A 22,905-nucleotide genomic window follows, 5' to 3' on the forward strand; every position below is an offset into this window, starting at 1 on the left:
ATATGTATATACACATATAGAGATTTATTTCACAAATTATAAACAGATATAGAAACAGATTCTAGATGGAGGAGCCAAGATGGCCGAATAGGAACAGCTCCGGTCTACAGTTCCCAGCATGAGTGACGCAGAAGACGGGTGATTTCTGCATTTCCATCTGAGGTACCGGGTTCATCTCACTAGGGAGTGCCAGACAGTGGTTGCAGAACAGTGGGTGCAGCGCACCATGCGCCAGCCGACGCAGGGCAAGGCATTGCCTCACTCAGGAAGCGCAAGGGGTCAGGGAGTTCCCTCTCCTGGTCAAGGAAAGGGGTGACAGACGGCACCTGGAAAATCGGGCCACTTCCACCCGAATACTGCGCTTTTCTGACGGGCTTAGGAAACGGCGCACCAGGAGATTATATCCCGCACATGGCTCAGAGGGTCCTACGCCCACGGAGTCTCGCTGACTGCTAGCACAGCAGTCTGAGATCAAACTGCAAGGCGGCAGCGAGACTGGGGGAGGGGCGCCCGCCATTGCCAAGGCTTGCTTAGGTAAACAAAGCAGCCTGGAAGCTCGAACTGGATGGAGCCCACCACAGCTCAAGGAGGCCTGCCTGCCTCTGTAGGCTCCACCTCTGGGGGCAGGGCACAGACAAACAAAAAGACAGCAGTAACCTCTGCAGACTTAAATGTCCCTGTCTGACAGCTTTGACGAGAGCAGTGGTTCTCCCAGCACGCAGCTGGAGATCGGAGAACCGGCAGACTGCCCCCTCAAGTGGGTCCCTGACCCCTGACCCCCGAGCAGCCTAACAGGGAGGCACCCCCCAGTAGGGGCAGACTGACACCTCACACGGCCGGGTACTCCTCTGAGACAAATCAGACAGCAGCATTCGCAGATCACAAAAATCCGCGGTTCTGCAGACACCCCTGCTGATACCCAGGCAAACAGGGTCTGGAGTGGTCCTCTAGCAAACTCCAACAGACCTGCAGCTGAGCTGAGGGTCCTGTCTGTTAGAAGGAAAACTAACAAACAGTAAAGACATCCACACCAAAAACCTATCTGTACAACACCATCATCAAAGACCAAAAGTAGTTAAAACCACAAAGATGGGGAAAAAACAGAGCAGAAAAACTGGAAACTCTAAAAAGCAGAGCGCCTCTCCTCCTCCAAAGGAACGCAGTTCCTCACCAGCAACAGAACAAAGCTGGACGGAGAATGACTTTGACGAGTTGAGAGAAGAAGGCTTCAGACGATCAAACTACTCCGAGCTACAGGAGGAAATTCAAACCAAAGGCAAAGAAGTTGAAAACTTTGAAAAAACTTTAGACGAATGTATAACTAGAATAACCAATACAGAGAAGTGCTTAAAGGAGCTGATGGAGCTGAAAGCCAAGGCTCCAGAACTACATGAAGAATGCAGAAGCCTCAGGAGCCGATGCGATCAACTGGAAGAAAGGGTATCAGCGATGGAAGATGAAATGAATGAAATGAAGCGAGAAGGGAAGTTTAGAGAAAAAAGAATAAAAAGAAACGAACAAAGCCTCCAAGAAATATGGGACTATGTGAAAAGACCAAATCTACGTCTGATTGGTGTACCTGAAAGTGACGGGGAGAATGGAACCAAGTTGGAAAACACTCTGCAGGATATTATCCAGGAGAACTTCCCCAATCTAGCAAGGCAGGCCAACATTCAGGTTCAGGAAATACAGATAACGCCACAAAGACACTCCTCGAGAAGAGCAACTCCAAGACACATAATTGTCAGATTCACCAAAGTTGAAATGAAGGAAAAAATGTTAAGGGCAGCCAGAGAGAAAGGTCGGGTTACCATCAAAGGGAAGCCCATCAGACTAACAGCAGAACTCTTGGCAGAAACTCTACAAGCCAGAAGAGAGTGGGGGCCAATATTCAACATTCTTAAAGAAAAGAATTTTCAACCCAGAATTTCATATCCAGCCAAACTAAGCTTCATAAGTGAAGGAGAAATAAAATACTTTACAGACAAGCAAATGCTGACAGATTTTGTCACCACCAGGCCTGCCCTAAAAGACCTCCTGAAGGAAGCACTAAACAAGGAAAGGAACAACTGGTACCAGCCACTGCAAAATCATGCTAAAATGTAAAGACCATTGAGACTAGGAAGAGACTGCATCAACTAACCAGCAAAATAACCAGCTAACATCATAATGACAGGATCAAATTCACACATAACAATATTAACTTTAAATGTAAATGGACTAAATGCTCCAATTAAAAGACACAGACTGGCAAACTGGATAAAGAGTCAAGACCAATCAGTGTGCTGTATTCAGGAAACCCATCTCACGTGCAGAGACACACATAGGCTCAAAATAAAAGGATGGAGGAAGATCTACCAAGCAAATGGAAAACAAAAAAAGGCAGGGGTTGCAATCCTAGTCTCTGATAAAACAGACTTTAAAACAACAAAGATCAAAAGAGACAAAGAAGGCCATTACATAATGGTAAAGGGATCAATTCAACAAGAAGAACTAACTATCCTAAATATATATGCACCCAATACACGAGCACCCAGATTCATAAAGCAAGTCCTGAGTGGGCTACAAAGAGACTTAGACTCCCACACAATAATAATGGGAGACTTTAACACCTCACTGTCAACATTAGACAGATCAACGAGACAGAAAGTTAACAAGGATACCCAGGAATTGAACTCAGCTCTGCACCAAGCAGACCTAATAGACATCTACAGAACTCTCCACCCAAAATCAACAGAATATACATTTTTTTTCAGCACCACACCACACCTATTCCAAAATTGACCACATACTTGGAAGTAAAGCTCTCCTCAGCAAATGTAAAAGAACAGAAATTATAACAAACTGTCTCTCAGACCACAGTGCAATCAAACTAGAACTCAGGATTAAGAAACTCACTCAAAACCGCTCAACTACATGGAAACTGAACAACCTGCTCCTGAATGACTACTGGGTACATAACGAAATGAAGGCAGAAATAAAGATGTTCTTTGAAACCAACGAGAACAAAGACACAACGTACCAGAATCTCTGGGACACATTCAAAGCAGTGTGTAGAGGGAAATTTATAGCACTAAATGCCCACAAGAGAAAGCAGGAAAGATCCAAAATTGACACCCTAACATCACAATTAAAAGAACTAGAAAAGCAAGAGCAAACACATTCAAAAGCTAGCAGAAGGCAAGAAATAACTAAAATCAGAGCAGAACTCGAGGAAATAGAGACAAAAAAAACCTTTCAAAAAATTAATGAATCCAGGAGCTGGTTTTTTAAAAGGATCAACAAAATTGATAGACCGCTAGCAAGACTAACAAAGAAAAAAAGAGAGAAGAATCAAATAGATGCAATAAAAAATGATAAAGGGTATATCACCACCAATCCCACAGAAATACAAACTACCATCAGAGAATACTACAAACACCTCTACACAAATAAACTAGAAAATCTAGAAGAAATGGATAAATTCTTCGACACATACACTCTCCCAAGACTAAACCAGGAAGAAGTTGAATCTCTGAATAGACCAATAACAGGTCTGAAATTGTGGCAATAAGCAATAGCTTACCAACCAAAAAGAGTCCAGGACCCGATGGATTCACAGCCGAAATCTACCAGAGGTACAAGGAGGAACTGGTACCATTCCTTCTGAAACTATTCCAATCAATAGAAAAAGAGGGAATCCTCCCTAACTCATTTTATGAGGCCAGAATCATCCTGATACCAAAGCCAGGCAGAGACACAACCAAAAAAGAGAATTTTAGACCAATATCCTTGATGAACATTGATGCAAAAATCCTCAATAAAATACTGGCAAACTGAATCCAGCAGGACATCAAAAAGCTTATCCACCATGATCAAGTGGGCTTCATCCCTGGGATGCAAGGCTGGTTCAATATACGCAAATCAATAAATGTCATCCAGCATATAAACAGAACCAAAGACAAAAACCACATGATTATCTCAACAGATGCAGAAAAGGCCTTTGACAAAATTCAACAATGCTTCATGCTAAAAACTCTCAATAAATTAGGTATTGATGGGGACATATCTCAAAATAATAAGAGCTATCTATGACAAACCCACAGCCAATATCATACTGAATGGGCAAAAACTGGAAGCATTCCCTTTGAAAACTGGCACAAGACAGGGATGCCCTCTCTCACCACTCCTATTCAACATAGGGTTGGAAGTTCTGGCCAGGGCAATTAGGCAGGAGAAGGAAATAACGGGTATTCAATTAGGAAAAGAGGAAATCAAATTGTCCCTGTTTGCAGACGACATGATTGTATATCTAGAAAACCCCACTGTCTCAGCCCAAAATCTCCTTAAGCTGATAAGCAACCTCAGCAAAGTCTCAGGATACAAAATCAATGTACAAAAATCACAGGCATTCTTATACACCAATAACAGACAAACAGAGAGCCAAATCATGAGTGAACTCCCATTCACAATTGCTTCAAAGAGAATAAAATACTTAGGAATCCAACTTACAAGGGACGTGAAGGACCTCTTCAAGGAGAACTATAAACCACTGCTCAATGAAATAAAAGAGGATACAAACAAATGGAAGAACATTCCATGCTCATGGGTAGGAAGAATCAATATTGTGAAAATGGCCATACTGCCCAAGGTAATTTATAGATTCAATGCCATCCCCATCAAGCTACCAATGACTTTCTTCACAGAATTGGAAAAAACTACTTTAAAGTTCATATGGAACCAAAAATGAGCCCGCATCACCAAGTCAATCCTAAGCCAAAAGAACAAAGCTGGAGGCATCACGCTACCTGACTTCAAACTATACTACAAGGCTACAGTAACCAAAACAGCATGGTACTGGTACCAAAACAGAGATATAGATCAATGGAACAGAACAGAGCCCTCAGAAATAACGCCACATATCTACAACTATCTGATCTTTGACAAACCTGACAAAAACAAGAAATGGGGAAAGGATTCAATATTTAATAAATGGTGCTGGGAACACTGGCTAGCCATATGTAGAAAGCTGAAACTGGATCCCTTCCTTATACCTTATACAAAAATTAATTCAAGATGGATTAAAGACTTAAATGTTAGACCTAAAACGATAAAAACGCTAGAAGAAAACCTAGGCATTACCATTCAGGACATAGGCATGGATGGGCAAGGACTTCATGTCTAAAACACCAAAAGCAATGGCAACAAAAGCCAAAATTCACAAATGGGATCTAATTCAACTAAAGAGCTTCTGCACAGCAAAGGAAACTATCAGCAGAGTGAACAGGCAACCTACAAAATGGGAGAAAATTTTCGCAACCTACTCATCTGACAAAGGGCTAATATCCAGAATCTACAATGAACTCCAACAAATTTACAAGAAAAAAACAAACAACCCCATCAAAAAGTGGGCAAAGGACATGAACAGACACTTCTCAAAAGAAGACATTTATGCAGCCAAAAGACACATGAAAAAATGCTCATCATCACTGGCCATCAGAGAAATGCAAATCAAAACCACAGTGAGATACCATCTCACACCAGTTAGAATGGCAATCATTAAAATGTCAGGAAACAACAGGTGCTGGAGAGGATGTGGAGAAATAGAAACACTTTTACACTGTTGGTGGGACTGTAAACTAGTTCAACCATTGTGGAAGTCAGTGTGGCGATTCCTCAGGGATCTAGAACTAGAAATACCATTTGACCCAGCCATCCCATTACTGGGTATATATCCAAAGGACTATATAAATCATGCTGCTATAAAGACACATGCACACGTATGTTTATTGCGGCACTATTCACAACAGCAAAGACTTGGAACCAACCCAAATATCCAACAATGGTAGACTGGATTAAGAAAATGTGGCACATATACACCATGGAATACTATGCAGCCATAAAAAATGATGAGTTCATGTCCTTTGTAGGGACATGGATGAAATTGGAAATCATCATTCTCAGTAAACTATCGCAAGGACAAAAAACCAAACACCGCATGTTCTCACTCATAGATGGGAATTGAACAATGAGAACACATGGACACAGGAAGGGGAACATCACACTCTGGGGACTGTTGTGGGGTGGGGGGAGGGGGGAGGGATAGCATTAGGAGATAAACCTAATGCTAAATGGCAAGTTAATGGGTGCAGCACACCAGCATGGCACATGTATACATATGTAACTAACCTGCACATCGTGCTCATGTGCCCTAAAACTTAAAGTATAATAGTAATAATAATAATAACAATAATAATAATAATAATAATAAAGAAACAGATTCTATTGGCTCCATTTCTCTAGAGAACCCAGACTAATACAGCAATTCAAATTGGAATCGAAAGAAAGAAAAGGTGATACAAATCACAAAATCTTCAAAAGGGGTACTGTTGCATATTAGAAAAACTTTTTTCATTTACTTATCTACTAATTAAAAAATGACATCCATGTGAATGTAGTTGAAATGTTTTATCACAGAACTGCAATTAGCAAAAATCCAAAGCATGTGTATCGCTCTCCTTTAATATCAAAGTCTATAATGATCTCATATCTTAGGGCACAGATGAATGTTTCTGTCATATGTCTCTCTGAGGTTTAATAAAACCACTATGTTCATTTAAAACTGGCAGAATTATTTTTATAGTGGCAGAGAAACATGGATAAGGTAGATGGTACACATAATCATTTGTATAATATATGGGCCCATGAACTAAAAGAATATACCAAGTAACCAGAAGTGTTAATCAGCGTGAAAAAAGTTGATTTGTAAGTCTTAATAGCTATGTTCCAGCTTTGACTTGCCACAAAGTGAGGAACTTTGAGAAAATCACTGCCTCTCAGGGTCTTAGTTACTTCACCTATAAAGTGAGAAAAATAAATTTTTAGATGACCTCAAAGGTCCAATTCTGCTCTGAAATTTCATTTTTCTAATGTAAATAATACCTTTTCACTAAAAACAATGCCACTGTAGTACAACCTTGAATGTGCAATTAACTGATTAAGTTTGAAGGCATAATCCAAAATGGGTTTCTTCAAAGGTAGAAGAATGGTATACCATATAAATTGTTCTTCTTTTGTTCCATGTAAATTAAAACATATTCTCCTGCCTAGTTCCTTCTATCACAAGGTATACGTTTGTAATCAGTTATTAGTTTAGCTGTTTTGGGAATCACAGAATTATAGTTACTGGCATACACGTAGAAAGATAAGTAACATTACAAGCTTTAAAAGAAAACATTTAGTATGATTCAATAAACGGACTGAGGAAGCTACACTGAAACAAATCTGTATGTATACGTAACTACCTGAAACCCATCACTGCCCCACAACACACACACAAACACACACACACACAAACACACACACACACATACACACACACACATTACAAGTAAGACAGTTAGCTGAAATGTTCTGGAATGTTATAAATTCTGGAGACTAATAAATTCTGTGAAAAGTTAGAAAACGGTATATAAAACTCAAAGGTGAGAGAAAATCAGTGAAAAAGAAATACACAATATGTTCATTAGCAAATAATTAAGGATAAATGGAGGATATAAACAGAAATACTACATTTTTCTTTTTTTGGCTCAGTAAAACTCAGCAGTTCTATTTTCTATGAGACCACATCTTATTTAAAATGGGTGAAAATATAGGAAATGCATGAGAAATTAAAAGAATAACAACATAATACAAACCAAGTTCAACTGGGAACACAAAAGTATCAAAACACAGTGAAAATGAGTGACACCATATGAATTTCATAAGAGTTTATATATGAAAGACAAAATTTAAATAACACTTATTTCCAATTATTTTGCTATCTTTATGATGATCTACATATCCATCAAGGCTATCAGTTTCTTCAAAGAAAGGAACCTAATGATGCATCTCACAACCCCCTGCAGCTTGCATATAAAAAATGTCTAATGTATTTGCCAAAGGTTAGCAAACCCCTTATACAGCCTAAGAAGTTGGGGACAGGGCACAGAATCAAACCCTAAAAGTCAAACATTATCTCTTGGTCTGTAATCCTATAACCTTTGCATGTCTCTTGTCTGTTTTGCTGTAAGGGTTTGCTGTAGGGGTTTGGTCATGGTGGTGGGAGAAATTATAAAATTATAGGAAAAACGCAAACCTTCTTGGAAGGCCGGAAGGTTTTGCAAAAGCCTCTGGATAGGGTTATGGCTGAAAGCAGCCTAATTCTCTTACCTTGAGTTAATAGCTTAGAGTAGGTAAAAAGGAATGTAAGGGAGTTTATCTAAAGAGCTTGTTTACACATGTGGTCCTAAGACTGGCCTTTGATCATTCATAGGACTGCTCTCTCCAGCGTAGGGTGACCAGATTAATTAACCACAGGTGTGTTGACTCAATGCCTTTGTCATTAAATCTGTGCTGAATAAATGCCAGCAAGGCCAGTTAGTTGGCGCGTGGCTGCCACAACTCCTTCTGTGAGTGGCCCCCTGCTCTTTCACTGAATATCAGTGTCTGAGTACGTTATTCATCCATCGTGCAGCCTGGTTCTGTGGGTCAGACCCCGGCACTTTGCTAAGTTCCTTTACACTGAAGTCCCTATTTCTAATTGGGCCATAACCAATCATACTGAAGACGGCTACATGAATCAAGTATGTTCAATGTTCCCTTCTTTCTTCAAAAAAGCCCTTTAGGAAAAAAAAAAATTCTATTTACTTACTTCCAACACTTGCTTTCTGGTTTTGTCTTTTATGAGACAGTGTCTCACTCTGTCGCCCAGGCTGGAGTGCAGTGGCGTGATCTTGGCTCACTGCAATCTCTGCCTCCCAGGTCCAAGTGATTCTCGTGCCTCAGCCTCCCAGGTAGCTGGGATTACAGGCATGTACCACCACGTCTGGCTAATTTTTGTATTTTTAGTAGAGATGGGGTTTTGCCATGTCAGCCAGGCTGGTCTTGAACTCATAATCTCAGGTGATTCGCCCATCTCGGCGTCCCAAAGTGCTGGAATTACAGGCATGAGCTACCATGCTTGGCTCCCAACACTTGCTTTCTATTCGTATCTACTACAGCCATTAAAATAAATACTTTCTGATACTAATAATTTATATTTGTTTAACTATGCTTCTTTGCAAAGTTTTAGAATTTTAAGTTTTGATATTTTACATATACTTGAATTTACAAATTGTTTGTTATACTTTAAATAAATTAATAGTGTTAATAATTTTTAAATATCAAGAATATGCTGGGTTTGCAGAGAGTGGAGAGTAAGCTGCCTGAAATAATTTATTTAAAGGTGCTGACCCAGTGGATGTCACAGTTCTATCAAATTCAACACATGCCCTTTATATTTAGTTTACATGGAACAAATATTTATATAAGAAATACTTTACAATGACCCCTCTTAACTACCTGAAATGAAATGCACAGGTAATATAACCAATCTACATATGTATTTTAAAAATTAATACACTAATACAAATAAAATTTTTAAACAGATTAATGATAGAGGCCAGGTGTGGTGGCTCAGGCCTATAATCCCCGCACTTTGGGAGGACGAGGTGGGCAGATCACTTGAGGTTAAGAGTTTGAGACCAGCCTGCAACATGACGAAACCGCAACGCTACTAAAAATACAAAAATCAGCCAGGTGTGGTGGCACACGCCTGTAATCCCAGCTACTCGGGTGGCTGACGCAGGAGAATCACTTGAAACTGGGAGGTGGAAGTTGCAGTGAGCCTAGATCACGCCACTGCACTCCAGCCTGGGCAACAGAGCGAGACTGTCTCAAAAAACAAAAAAAAAGAGAGAGAGATTTATGATAAAAATATGCATTTCAGTATGTAAGTCTCAGACATGATTATACCAGAAGATATACTAACCAGATGCTAATACCTACACATAAAGTCATAGTGAATGTAACAATTACAAATGCCCATAGACTGGTATATTGGTGACTCAAATGCCAAGAACATAATTTGATTTTTTGAAATGGTGAACCATTGGCCAAGTTTAGAACAAAGCAAAGTACAAGCTTCCCTCATTGTACACTGTAGTTACATTTCTAGATAATTCAGTGCACGTTAAAACTGAACAAAATATACTTTATGTTCCAACAATGTTTTAAATTTACTTAATTATAAAAAAGTGTTTCACCTACACAGATAGCCAATGAAACACTCAGAAGTCCTGCAGAACACAGAGCTAGTCTTTGTTGTTTACAAAGACTGTCCCACACACTACTAGACTACTACCTACCCTGGCCCTAAAATGCCCCTAAAAATCATTCTGTTAACTAGAAACATCCTCACAAACTTCTAGAACACCTCCTAGAAAGCAGTACTACCCCTACCACTGCCCCCTTGAGAACCACAGCTCTAAGAGTATTATTCCTGACTGAAACAGCTGTGCCTCTGAAAAACCAAGGAATATACAAGCATAATAAAGTATTTGCCAAATGACTGCTGATTGTAAATGCTCACTGTTAATAGTTTGCATGAATTAAAACAGATAAAGTTGTCTATAATTAGTTCTGAAAGAGACACTTAAATTTAGCTTTGTTTTCAAGTCAAAAGAAATTCTTAACATGCGTATCTGCTGCACAAGAAAACTGAAGGAGAAAAATAAGGCAGGCAAACACTGACACTTGTGGTCATTCTGAGATTGCTTATTTGCAATCAGGCTAATTCTTGCTTTGTGAGTTCAAGGAAAGTAAAGCTGGTTCATAAATCATCCACTGACTTTAGAGGAAAATTACAAGCTTTTAATAAACATTTGACTTCTCTTCAAAAAGGGGAAACTACCTATACTAATATTAAATAACCAAAAACAAGCCATTTGTCCAAATCCTTTATGTAATGAAAAAGACTGCATCTGATTATAAATGAAAACAGTCAAGAGAAATAAACTCCAAGCAAACATTATGCAAAATTGTCTAGCCATCTCAATAAAACTAAAATTGGTCTCTAAATAATTGTGTCAAGTGACAGTTTTCAGAGTGGTATGGTGGAAATTATACCTGATCTAAAACATTAAGATTTTTGTCCAACATGGGAAAAAATAGCTGGTACTTCTGGTAAGCCCTAGCTGAAATTAATTCCTTGAATTCAGGGACCCACCACTCATAATAAAGCACAAACAGGAAAGGAGACCAATATAAGAGGACCAGATTCATGTCTCCCTTCTAATGTTACTCAAGGATTTTGCTCATTCCCATTAGATGAAAATCATCCACCCTGGTTGAAGTGCTCTCCCCCTACCTTTCTCTTTTAATCTTTTTACCGAGGACATATTGTTGAATGTACATACATAAATAGACGATGTAACTCCATGAGTTACTATTTAGTAGCCACTTGAACAGCAGATTTACATCTGATTCAACACGTAATAATCATTCAAAACCATTAACTACATGAATACAAAAATAATTATTTCTACACCCAGTAAAAACTGACAATTAGGAGGCATTACAATTCCTGTCTTTAAATTCTGACTCCTTGAAGTCTATACTAGACATGCCCAGGAAAATGCTAAAACCAGCCTGGACAGCTCTGGCCATGATGCACATAGTAATGGCCACCTATTTTTCCATCACGGATGTGTTGTAAGATTAAAAATAGACTTATGCAAGTGACAATTACAAACCATTTATAACTATAAAACTTAACAAAATAGCTGCCAGTTTGCTGAATCTGAAAAAGAAATCTGTCACATTTACTGAGTTAGTTTAACCATAGAATTCAGATGTTAAAAGAAACTAGACTAAAGGAAGAACTTCTACAAGCTCTCCTGTCATAAGATTTTTACAGTTTCTCTTGACTGGAAACATGTAGGTTGCTACAAAAAGTTACTAAAGGAACTTTTATCTCACATCTGCCCTGTTTTCCTGAACTTTACATAAAGTTCTTAACTAGTTTAACTTAAATTTAACAAACAGGTTGGCTGGGCACTGTGGCTCACGTCTGTAATCCTAGCACTTTGGGAGGCCAAGGCAGGTGGATCACCTGAGGTCAGGAGTTTGAGACCGGCCTGGGCAACATAGTAAAACCTCACTTCTAGTAAAAATACAACAATTAGCCGGGTGTGGTGGCATACGCATGTAATCCCAGGTACTCGGCAGGCTGAAGCACGAGAATCTCTTGAACCTGGGAGGCAGAGGTTGCAGTGAGACAAGATCGTGCCACTGTACCCCAGCCTGGGCAATAGAGCAAAACTCTGTCTCCAAAAAAAAAAAAAAAAGACAGAAAGAAAGAGGTTGCGGCTGTACTTTAAAGTATGAAGTAAATTCCAGTTAAGTACACAGGCACCTTTTGTTAGTAATATTTGGAAGTTTCTTGCTGTTTAAATACTTGTCCCATAACAAGCAGTTCGGGGGGGGGGTCCCCATTGGAAATTCAGGGACTCAACCCGATACTGGAGGGACCCACTAATGAGCAGGTTACCCATATAACTCTCTTAATAGTCAAAATCTATAATAATCCAGGGAGACATTAAAAAAATCCAGTCAAAAGAACTGGCAAAAGAATAGTAATTATTTAGTCCTTTCCTGGAGAAAGGGGTAGGGAATGTCTCTAAATCAACTTTGTATCCCCTATATTTAATAAGCTATGCCTAAATGCCCATGTTGGTACACAGTAGTTAATCAGTATGTACCTGTTGAAAAAATGAAAATATAAACATTCATTTATTATTCTACTAATGATTCCTGGGTATGCTGTGCCAGTGTTCGGAAAAAAAAAAAAATCCCACAATTTCTCTAGCAGTGCCATGTAATAAAAAGTTTAAGAACAGAGAATAATGATAGTACTAGATAGATTTAAAAAAAAACACACAGAGGATAAGAATTTAGATAATCTTGCTGCAATTCCCAGCTTGGCCTCTATTCTTATCAGTATTTATCTGGCATTTGGACTAATTATTTTACAACTCCAGGCACTGGTTCCGCATCTTTTAAGTGGGTATTACAATAATAAAACTATTAGAAAAGAGCCATTTTCATAACAGCTCAAGTAAGCTTAGCACGCAATCTGATTTTGAGTAAATACTCCATAAATGGTCATTGTGGCTAGCTTCATAGTCAAATCCTATGTAAAGAATCACTAATAAATAAATACTGATCTACAAAAACACATCTGTACTTCTGGAAAATAAGTTATTTTAAGTAAGTTCTTAAGCATTACTCTGTTAACTAGTAAACTAATTTTAAAAACAAAACGGTAGTGAGTGAGAATTGTAGTATGGGTGGATATAGACTACAAGGAAGTTGGGTTTTAGTCCTCTCCTTCAAACTTAACTACGAAAAGTCAAAGCTCAGTCTAGGCTTTAGGTTTCCCATTTATAAAATTTTTTTTTTCTTTAACAATCCTTCTAACATTTCTAATACAGTGGGGTTCTTAAAACTACAAAGCACATTTCATCAGCAAAGCTCAAAAATATGTGGACAAAAATTTTTTTAATATCAGAGAAAACAAATTCATATTCATTTGAAATAGCAGATATTAATGGTGGAGACAGGTGAGATGAAAAACATGTATATAACTGTTAACCTTTAGCTTAAGCTCCAAAACTATAACTTTCTAGGATTGAATTACTGTCCCTAGAGTCTCAGAGGAAAAACTAATAATAAAGGCTATTTAATACAACAAAAAATTTAAAAAAACCTTCCCTACTGCTCTGCAGTAAGAAAAGAAGCAAGGTGCCAGCCCCAGAAACTAACCATATTAGAAAAATCTCAGTGAGTATGTAGTGTTAATAAAATCTGCTTCATGGCGAGTTATTAAATCTTTCTGAAACATTAGAATCAGTAAACATAATTAGTAAAATCTCATTACCCCCTAGATCCTGTACAAGTGTGCTATATCTATTACATCATTTTACTGAATTCTACAATACATGTAATTTTAAAGGGAAGGAAAAATAAATAAAAAGTAAATGACAACATTAAAAAGTGATTTAAAATAAAGTTTTCTGCCATCAAGAACACCAAAAACCACATAAGAGCAAAAAAGAAGTGGGCTGTATCACATCATGCATTAGTAAAGTAATCCATGACAGCTTATTTATATAAACCCCAGAAAACGGGGGGGGGGCAGGAGAGGAGATCTAAATTACAAAGGTACATGGTTTCAATAGAAACATAGGTCTTAACTACGTATTAGTAAAATCAAGAGCAATTTGAAAGCAGAGAAAAAAAACTTCAAGAAGAGAATGCACTGAAGGGGTTAAATTACACCAACTTACACACAAAAGCTTATACTGCTTACACCCTATAAAAGCATGTAAGAAACATGAAAACCAACATCTAACACAGAAAACACTTAGAAAGCCTGTACTTAAGAATAAAGTTAAAAAAAGGAAGTAAGCTGGAAAAAATAAAATCATAACCATTCATTTCATAATCATCACATTTTCAAATTATTCACTCATCACTACACTTGCATTCAACATATATAATTTATCACATAAAAGCAAAATCTCTAAGCTTCTCCCTACCTTAGGTTTTTAGTCAAAATGAATGCAAACAATCACGTGGGATTCAGCCAAGCAGTGACGTTAAATTCTGCTCTGTCAGAGAGAGCATCTGTCAAGCCCACATTTAAACTGCTGCCTGCCTGTGCAGCAGCTGAGGAACCGTGGATTTCATATTATAGACTAAAACCCCATTAAAACTGCTCAAAATCCTTCCTGCAGCTGCCAGGCAACAACGAAAGACGAGAGGTAAATCCTATTCTTTTCCAATACAACTGAAGCACTACATTTTAGCTCTGGCTGCTTTACATTGCAGCTCAGTGTTATTAGTAGAAATATGGATACTGAGACGAGAACACAGCACTGCATTGTCCAGCCAGGAAAATAGCAGATGTAAAAAGCTTCAATGCATCAACTGTCGGGAAGAGTCAACAGTGCTACAAGCAGAACGGGCAACTACAGCTCTTTTGTTTAACGAAAAAGAGAAAACGAAAGAAAGGGAAAATTTCAGAAGACTAGGACCCATATGAACAAGGAGGGTAACTCGAAGACAAGCAGACAGATGGACACTTTGGATACTGTGAAAAGCAATCGCAGGAGGCAGACTGTTGGGGGATGTGCGCATGTTCGATAGCATCTTTTTTGCTGAAGCGATGGCGTGCCAAAAGTATTTTCAGTGGGCATAATCCTCTTCACATAAATGGCCTGACCAAGGAAGGTATGTCAATATCTTGTGTATGATAGTCATTTAAATGTGTTACCTTTTTTATAGCCCTGAAGGCACTAATACCTGATAAGCAAGTTCATACAGTTCACTGCCCTTGAAACTATGAAAAGGTTTCTTAATACCTGATTTTAAAATTTGTCATTGTTTAGAAGACAAGCTGTCACTGCTTTATGCAGCCAAATATGTAGCTTGGAGTAATTCTGGGTTATAGACATCAGAGGGAAAAGGCAAATAAGAAGATGTGTTTAAAGGATTCCTTAAGAAATTAAACAAAAAAAAAAAATCTGTAGCCCTTTACAAAAAACACAGCAATATTCTATCAAATTAGGTCATACTGAATCTTTATCTAGTAAATTAAATGCTCTCTTAAAAATGGCTATCAAAAGAGACAATGCAGTGAAATTTCATTAAATAGTAGCAAGGAAAACCTTAAGAGTTTTTTTTTCAAAGTCCTTTTAAAACAAAACCTTAATACGTAACAGCTTTTAGTAACAAAATCTTCCCCCAACATCTCCCTAAATGAAGATAATGAACACAACCAAAGAGAGTATCAACAAATTTTAAGTATTACCAAGCTACAAGAAGATACTAAAAGGAAAGCATTAACATAAGATCACATAAGGTAGTGTGAGTTTATGCATAACCTCACGATAGAGCCTCGTGTTATTATAGTGCCCATGAATAGAACTTTAAACAAAGGGACATCAATAGTGGCTTTAAAAATTAACTATTTTAAATAGCTTATATTTTATGTAAAAGACTGATTCCAAATGATCAAATTTAACGTTGTCTCTGATTATCATTTTAGAAGTGAAACTGAAAAACATAATATGGAAATACTTTGATACAAAAATATCCACAAACAGCAATACAAGGTCAAAAAATTAAATATAAATGTAGCTACTATGCTTCCAGACTATATTAATATGCAGTAATGAACTACCGCCACTTTGTGTGTGTGCAGGGCACAGATAAACCAAATAAACTATTTTAGCAACAATCATAGTTAGAATAGCAACTCAGGGCTCAAGAACTTAAAAGATATTTCTAAAATTTTACAAATCTATCAAAGATCCTGATTTTTCCTCAGTTTCACAACACAATTCAGTAATTATCTAATAATCACAAAAGGCAAACATTATAAAAAATATGTAAGTACTGCATTCCAAAATGAAGATTAAACAAGTTTACCAGACTCTATTACACCTCAACATCACTCTCAACCATGAATTTTTATTCTAATAAAGACTAATAATAAATAGTACTAAAAAATATGGTTGTAAAAATTTCAAGTCCCTCTTGGTACCTTTATCTCTCAATATTGAATCACCAATTAAGCAGTTTTATAAGCTATACATCTCAAAATGAAAGTGTAAGTTTTTCTATTAAACCATCACCAATAGACTAAAGATATCAACACTTTTAAAAGCCAAATAATAAAAACTGAGTGTGTACTGAACAGCATTTTACAGTAACATTCTCCCCATGAACTTCACCCACAAACTATAAATACACATTAGTAATGTAAAGATATCAAAAAAGAAGAGATAAACCAAAGCTATTTCTCTTCTAAAAATGTAAAAGTGCAGAACTATTTTGCATACTATTGAACTTTCTTGTTTTGCTCTCTCTTTTTAAGAATTAAAATACAACAGGCAATAACTGGAGAATAATTTTATCATTTAATAAAAAGGAGGCATGGTTATTTTTATTTTATATTCTTTTTAACAAAAAAATTTATAAGACCTGAGAAACTTTTAATAAGGAATTTTTTAAAGGCTAGACACATGCACTTCATTTATCAATGGGAGATTTATAGTTATATATGGATTTAATATCTCAACAGCTTAATATCTAAAACATACAAATACCATGAAGTCTAAATTAAGATGCATCTCTATCACACACTGTTACAAAATCATATTAGGACCAAAACTATGTATTTAAGCTACATTACAATATGCAATAATTTTCTGTTTTCTGTAATACTAAAATACTTTGGAGACATCTTCAGGTATATTGTTCTTATAAAAGCAACATAAATTATGACTATTTTCCATCATTCATTTACTCAGTCCTTTAACTCAAACATCCATTCAAACATCTGACCTTATTGTTTACTCCTTCTTACACCATCAAATTTACACTTTAAAAAAAATCTGTATGATTGGCCTTCAACCAGATTCCAAGTGTTATTATATCAGCAGAAAACAGATACACTTAATTTATCTTTGTAACACTTAGAACAGATTATCAAATAAATTTTAAAAGCAACTTTTGTTTCTTTTAAATTTACATACATAACCCTTATATCTACTGGTATCCTTATGAAGTGGAGCGGAGAGTCATTATTATTTACCAAATATGTCATTTGGAAATAAAAGCTTAAAAATAGTTCCCTGGTCTAAAAAGAATGGCCAGCTATTTAAAAGTACAAGAAGGAAAACACTGAGTTTCTAAATCAGAATGCTCAGCTGTATTACTTTCAGCTTAGCTTACAGCAGAACTATGTTTTGTTGGTACAGTGAATAGCGCTGGTTTTCATTACAGTAATGCTGAGTTTAAATTCATGTAAATAAATTCTAACAAATAGCATACTAGATGATTTGCTTTTAAAATTCCAAACTTAAAAAAATTGTTCACATCTTTCAAAATGCTTAATTTTTTTACATTTTAGAAATATTATAACTTCTAAAAGTACTCTGTAATCTCAGAAACTAGAAATTTCAAACGCTGGTGCCTATATGGTTGGACCTTAGATATTTGTTCAAATTCCCACCTACTTGCTCCTCCTAGTGGCTGCTACTATAATAGTACTTTCATTCATTTACGTCTAACACTTGCAATCAATATTTTCAAAGTACTTAACGTTATGTATGTGAATTTTACTTTATAACTATTCAATTATATGAAGATTTCCATGTAAATTCTATTTCCTAGAAGCAATTAAATTTATGCCAAGGTTAAACAAATTTAATATTAACCATGACACTCTCAATATCACAGGCTAAATACATACATGTATTTATGCATACACTGTAATTTCAAATAAATGCTCCTATATTAAAACTTTTAAATTGATTTCTTTTGCTTAAAGAAGTAATTTTCATAATAAAAAGTTGGAAAAATTAAAATTACATATTCATCACTCCTTCTTGCCAAAAAGTTTTTTCCTGTTTTAATGGAATTCAAACTATAGCTCTTTGCCCACCTCTACTCCCTCGACATATTGGTCCCCAAAAACTAAAAACAACAACAAAAACACTAAAACAAATGTGAACAAATCTGTGCTACGCACTGAAAACCTTGTTGCAAGATAACATAACCAGTTCTTAATATATGCCATCATGAACCTCACATATTGCTATCTCATAACCTTTTTAAAATATAGGGCTCTAACTGTGCTAATGACAAGTTCTAAAAGTTTAACAAATTCTTTGCATGTAAATTTAGAATAAAGCACAACTCAAGGATATTTAAAAATACATTGTGTGAAATTCAGAATTTTAAACAGTTGGTTTCAAAGTAGCTCTTTTAATTCTAACATGGAGACTCAACCAAGATATGTAAGTGTTCTGCCAAAGCCATAGATAATCAAAGATAATTACATGCTATATTTTAAAATTAGTCTTAAGTCTAAGAACAAGTATATCATGAATACTTCATATTTACAAAGAAAAGTTAAAATTTTTGAAAGTGTTAATCATTTATTACTGTCTAAAAATCCTACACTGAAGTTACTAGACCCTGAAAATTAATTTTGACAGGTGCATCTTCTCATTGACTTTCTCAACACAGTAGGGGCCAATGGAAACATGCCAAGCAGTGTACTGTGACTAACAGAACTCTGCCATAATCAACCTTGCACCGTCTGTCCCACAACTGATACATGACCATTTTACAAAAAAGGCCTCTGACTGTGCACCATACCACCAATAGTATGTCAAATCAATTTTAATTAATGCCAATAAATTTTCCATCTGCTCTTAAGGCCTTTTTACACAACCTTTCTCAGAAATCTAGTAACATTTTTCTCAAACACATTCAACTTTTAAATCTTTAACTTGGGTCAAAAGTACAAATGACCAGTGTACCAAGACAATGAAATGAATCCATCACCTCATCTCTTTAAAATGCTCACTGTGCTACAAAGGTATATTTTTAAATAAATTAATCTTGTTCTCAGTGATGTTATGTTGCCAAGGGGAAATAAATTACAAGCTTCGTTCCTGGGTTATATTTTCACAGCTTAAGACATTCCTATTTGCCCTGATCATATTAGTACCCAAAGTCCCTTTCAGGCAGTTCTGTAAACTTTTGTGCTTCATTTTTATAGAATGACTACAAGAGAGACAATGTGACTGAATTAGAAAATGATTGCCAAAGAATAGTATTAAGGAGAAGAAAACATTTTTGGTCACCAATCTCTCATATACCACTACCGGATATTTACAACATGCTTCAGTGGAGGAGAAGACACTGCTGCTTTGCAAAGATGACCTGGAATGCCAAAAGGTCTCTGTTCCGCACTCATCTTATTGGAGTACTTTCTCTAGTGTTCCTTTTTGCTATGTTTTTGTTTTTCAATCATCATGACTGGCTGCCAGGCAGAGCTGGATTCAAAGAAAACCCTGTGACATACACTTTCCGAGGATTTCGGTCAACAAAAAGTGAGACAAACCACAGCTCCCTTCGGAACATTTGGAAAGAAACAGTCCCTCAAACCCTGAGGCCTCAAACAGCAACTAACTCTAATAACACAGACCTGTCACCACAAGGAGTTACAGGCCTGGAGAATACACTTAGTGCCAATGGAAGTATTTACAATGAAAAAGGTACTGGACATCCAAATTCTTACCATTTCAAATATATTATTAATGAGCCTGAAAAATGCCAAGAGAAAAGTCCTTTTTTAATACTACTAATAGCTGCAGAGCCTGGACAAATAGAAGCTAGAAGAGCTATTCGGCAAACTTGGGGCAATGAAAGTCTAGCACCTGGTATTCAAATCACAAGAATATTTTTGTTGGGCTTAAGCATTAAGCTAAATGGCTACCTTCAACGTGCAATACTGGAAGAAAGCAGACAATATCATGATATAATTCAACAGGAATACTTAGATACGTACTATAATTTGACCATTAAAACACTAATGGGCATGAACTGGGTTGCAACATACTGTCCACATATTCCATATGTTATGAAAACTGACAGTGACATGTTTGTCAACACTGAATATTTAATCAATAAGTTACTGAAGCCAGATCTGCCTCCCAGACATAACTATTTCACTGGTTACCTAATGCGAGGATATGCACCCAATCGAAACAAAGATAGCAAGTGGTACATGCCACCAGACCTCTACCCAAGTGAGCGTTATCCTGTCTTCTGTTCTGGAACTGGTTATGTTTTTTCTGGAGATCTGGCAGAAAAGATTTTTAAAGTTTCTTTAGGTATCCGCCGTTTGCACTTGGAAGATGTATATGTAGGGATCTGTCTTGCCAAGTTGAGAATTGATCCTGTACCCCCTCCCAATGAGTTTGTGTTCAATCACTGGCGAGTCTCTTATTCAAGCTGTAAATACAGCCACCTAATTACCTCTCATCAGTTCCAGCCTAGTGAACTGATAAAATACTGGAACCATTTACAACAAAATAAGCACAATGCCTGTGCCAACGCAGCAAAAGAAAAGGCAGGCAGGTATCGCCACCGTAAACTACATTAGAAAAGACAATTTTTTTTCAAATGTGCAATTTGTAAATATTGCTAAAAGCATGTATAGTTAGAACTGATTACATCCGTAGGACAAGTTTTAGTTAAAACTCATCACAAAGAAATTCAAGAAGTATTTTTTTAATTTCTGAAGAAGTTAATTCTTAAAACTATAATATTATATAACAAAAAAGGTTTCCCAAAAGAATCTATTTAAAACACTGTATAAGGAGATTCTGTGTATTAACATGCAATAACAAGCATGCATAAATCAATGGTTCAAGTCTTCTGTTAGGGGCCAATAAAATGTATCTGCATACGTTTTCCACATAAATTTTAATTCATGAATTGACAGTCAAAAGATCCTTCATTTTAGATTAAGTTTTTCATTTTAATATATAATTTAATGTAAATAAAACATCACTATCAATTTTAAGGAAACTTTGTAATTGTGAAAAGGATAAATTTTTTGACCTGACTATTTTAGGGTTCTAAATGCAATAAGATTTAGTTGAGTTATTCCACAAACACATTATAAAGTTCAGATGTTTCATCAATGCAGTTCTCACGAAAGTATTTACTTTTTAAAAATAACTGAGATATTAAATTTCTTTTATTAATATATGGGGGAAAATTATTTTGACATGACGTGGTAAAATGTGAAAAACTAATGTGTCTCAGGCTCAAGTTTTTATAGTTATTAAATGTTTCAAAATAGACAAGTTTTGTTTCCTCATTGCTGTTAAGAAACAAACTCCTATTTCAATGAGTTATTTGATTAGACCAATTACTGCACTCTTAAACAGCACCACCATTTAATTTCATCTATATCTAACTTCGAATATATCTGTAAAGATAATCGAAGCAAAAGTAATCACTTAAAGGCACAAATAGGATGTACTGTTGAAAAAGATAAAGAGTGCAGGTGCAGTTTCATTCAATACATTTTTAAGATGCATGTCTGCCAAAATGCAACATACGGGAAGTTTATTTCCTGACAGCAGGGGTACACATGCCAATACTTAATCATTTTATGGCACCTATTTCTTTCTTGGAGTGCCAAGTTTACAAACCTGCAGTTTTTAATTCGGTAGATGACAAATATTCTGAATCACCAATTAAAAACCTCTTTGGGAGGGATGGGGAAAACTACAAACGTTTGACAAACACAATCCTAGGATGAACAATGTATACAATGCACTTTTATGAAGTTTTTAAAAATAAAGGAAAACAAAAAACTTTACTGAGTGTTATGATGTAAGTATTTTCACAGTAATTTTGTTTGACTCCATCATGAATTTTAAAATCAAGAAATACCAACCTACTAACTAAAATAGTGTTTTTATTCCATACAAGTATGTAAATTTGTCAATCTTAATTTAGTCAGAATGTTTCTTAATTCTAATAACAATCATTTTTACCTCTTATTCTATTATTAAGGGATAAATCACCAGAAGAGAATTGTAATGTTTGTGAAACTTGAAAACACTAAAACTGTTTAAGTACTTATCTCCATTTCAAATCAGTGCCTAAGTGTTCTACTCTAAATCAAGTGATTCTGAAAGCTGATCTATGTAACACACCCCAGCTCTTGGATCAAGTCTGTTTTTCACTTAATTTATTCTATATGACTACAGAAATACCAGAATTACTTAATAAAAGTCACACATAAGGGGATAATACCAAATCAGATCAGTATGTTTGACAGAAGACAAAAGGAATCCTTCCCTCAGTGTAGAATAATGCTCTCTGATTTATGCTTCGAAAGTTTAAAAAAAAGTGTGTGTGTGTGCATACACAGGTGTGTACATAGAAAGAGAACTCGAGTTCTATTTGTCCAAATTATGACTATAGTGCAGGATCTTTAAAAGATAGTAATTTCCATCTGGAAAAAGTTTTTTAAAAAATGACTCATGAAAAACAGATAACAGACACCTAAATTCTTCCTATCTCGTTTCAATTTAAAATCTATAAAATTTATAAAATCTATGTAAATTTCTATATTCCTAACACTATCTTGAAAAACGATAGTAATCTGATATCAGACACTGT

General features: G+C 36.2%; 2 protein-coding genes across 4 annotated transcripts in view; one reads left to right on the forward strand and one right to left on the reverse strand.

The window, feature by feature from the left end:
* Positions 1-22,905, reverse strand: part of CDC73 (cell division cycle 73) — a 137,458-nt gene that overhangs the window by 58,526 nt on the left and 56,027 nt on the right. The gene's annotated exons all lie outside the window — the stretch shown is intronic.
* Positions 14,537-22,096, forward strand: B3GALT2 (beta-1,3-galactosyltransferase 2; the record flags this gene model as incomplete). Its single annotated transcript, NM_001133182.1, is given in 2 exon segments — positions 14,537-15,132; positions 19,478-22,096. A coding segment is annotated over 1 exon segment (1,269 nt). The 3' UTR covers positions 20,867-22,096.

This window comes from Pongo abelii, chromosome 1 (assembly GCF_028885655.2).
Source record: "Pongo abelii isolate AG06213 chromosome 1, NHGRI_mPonAbe1-v2.0_pri, whole genome shotgun sequence".
Taxonomy (NCBI): domain Eukaryota; kingdom Metazoa; phylum Chordata; class Mammalia; order Primates; family Hominidae; genus Pongo; species Pongo abelii.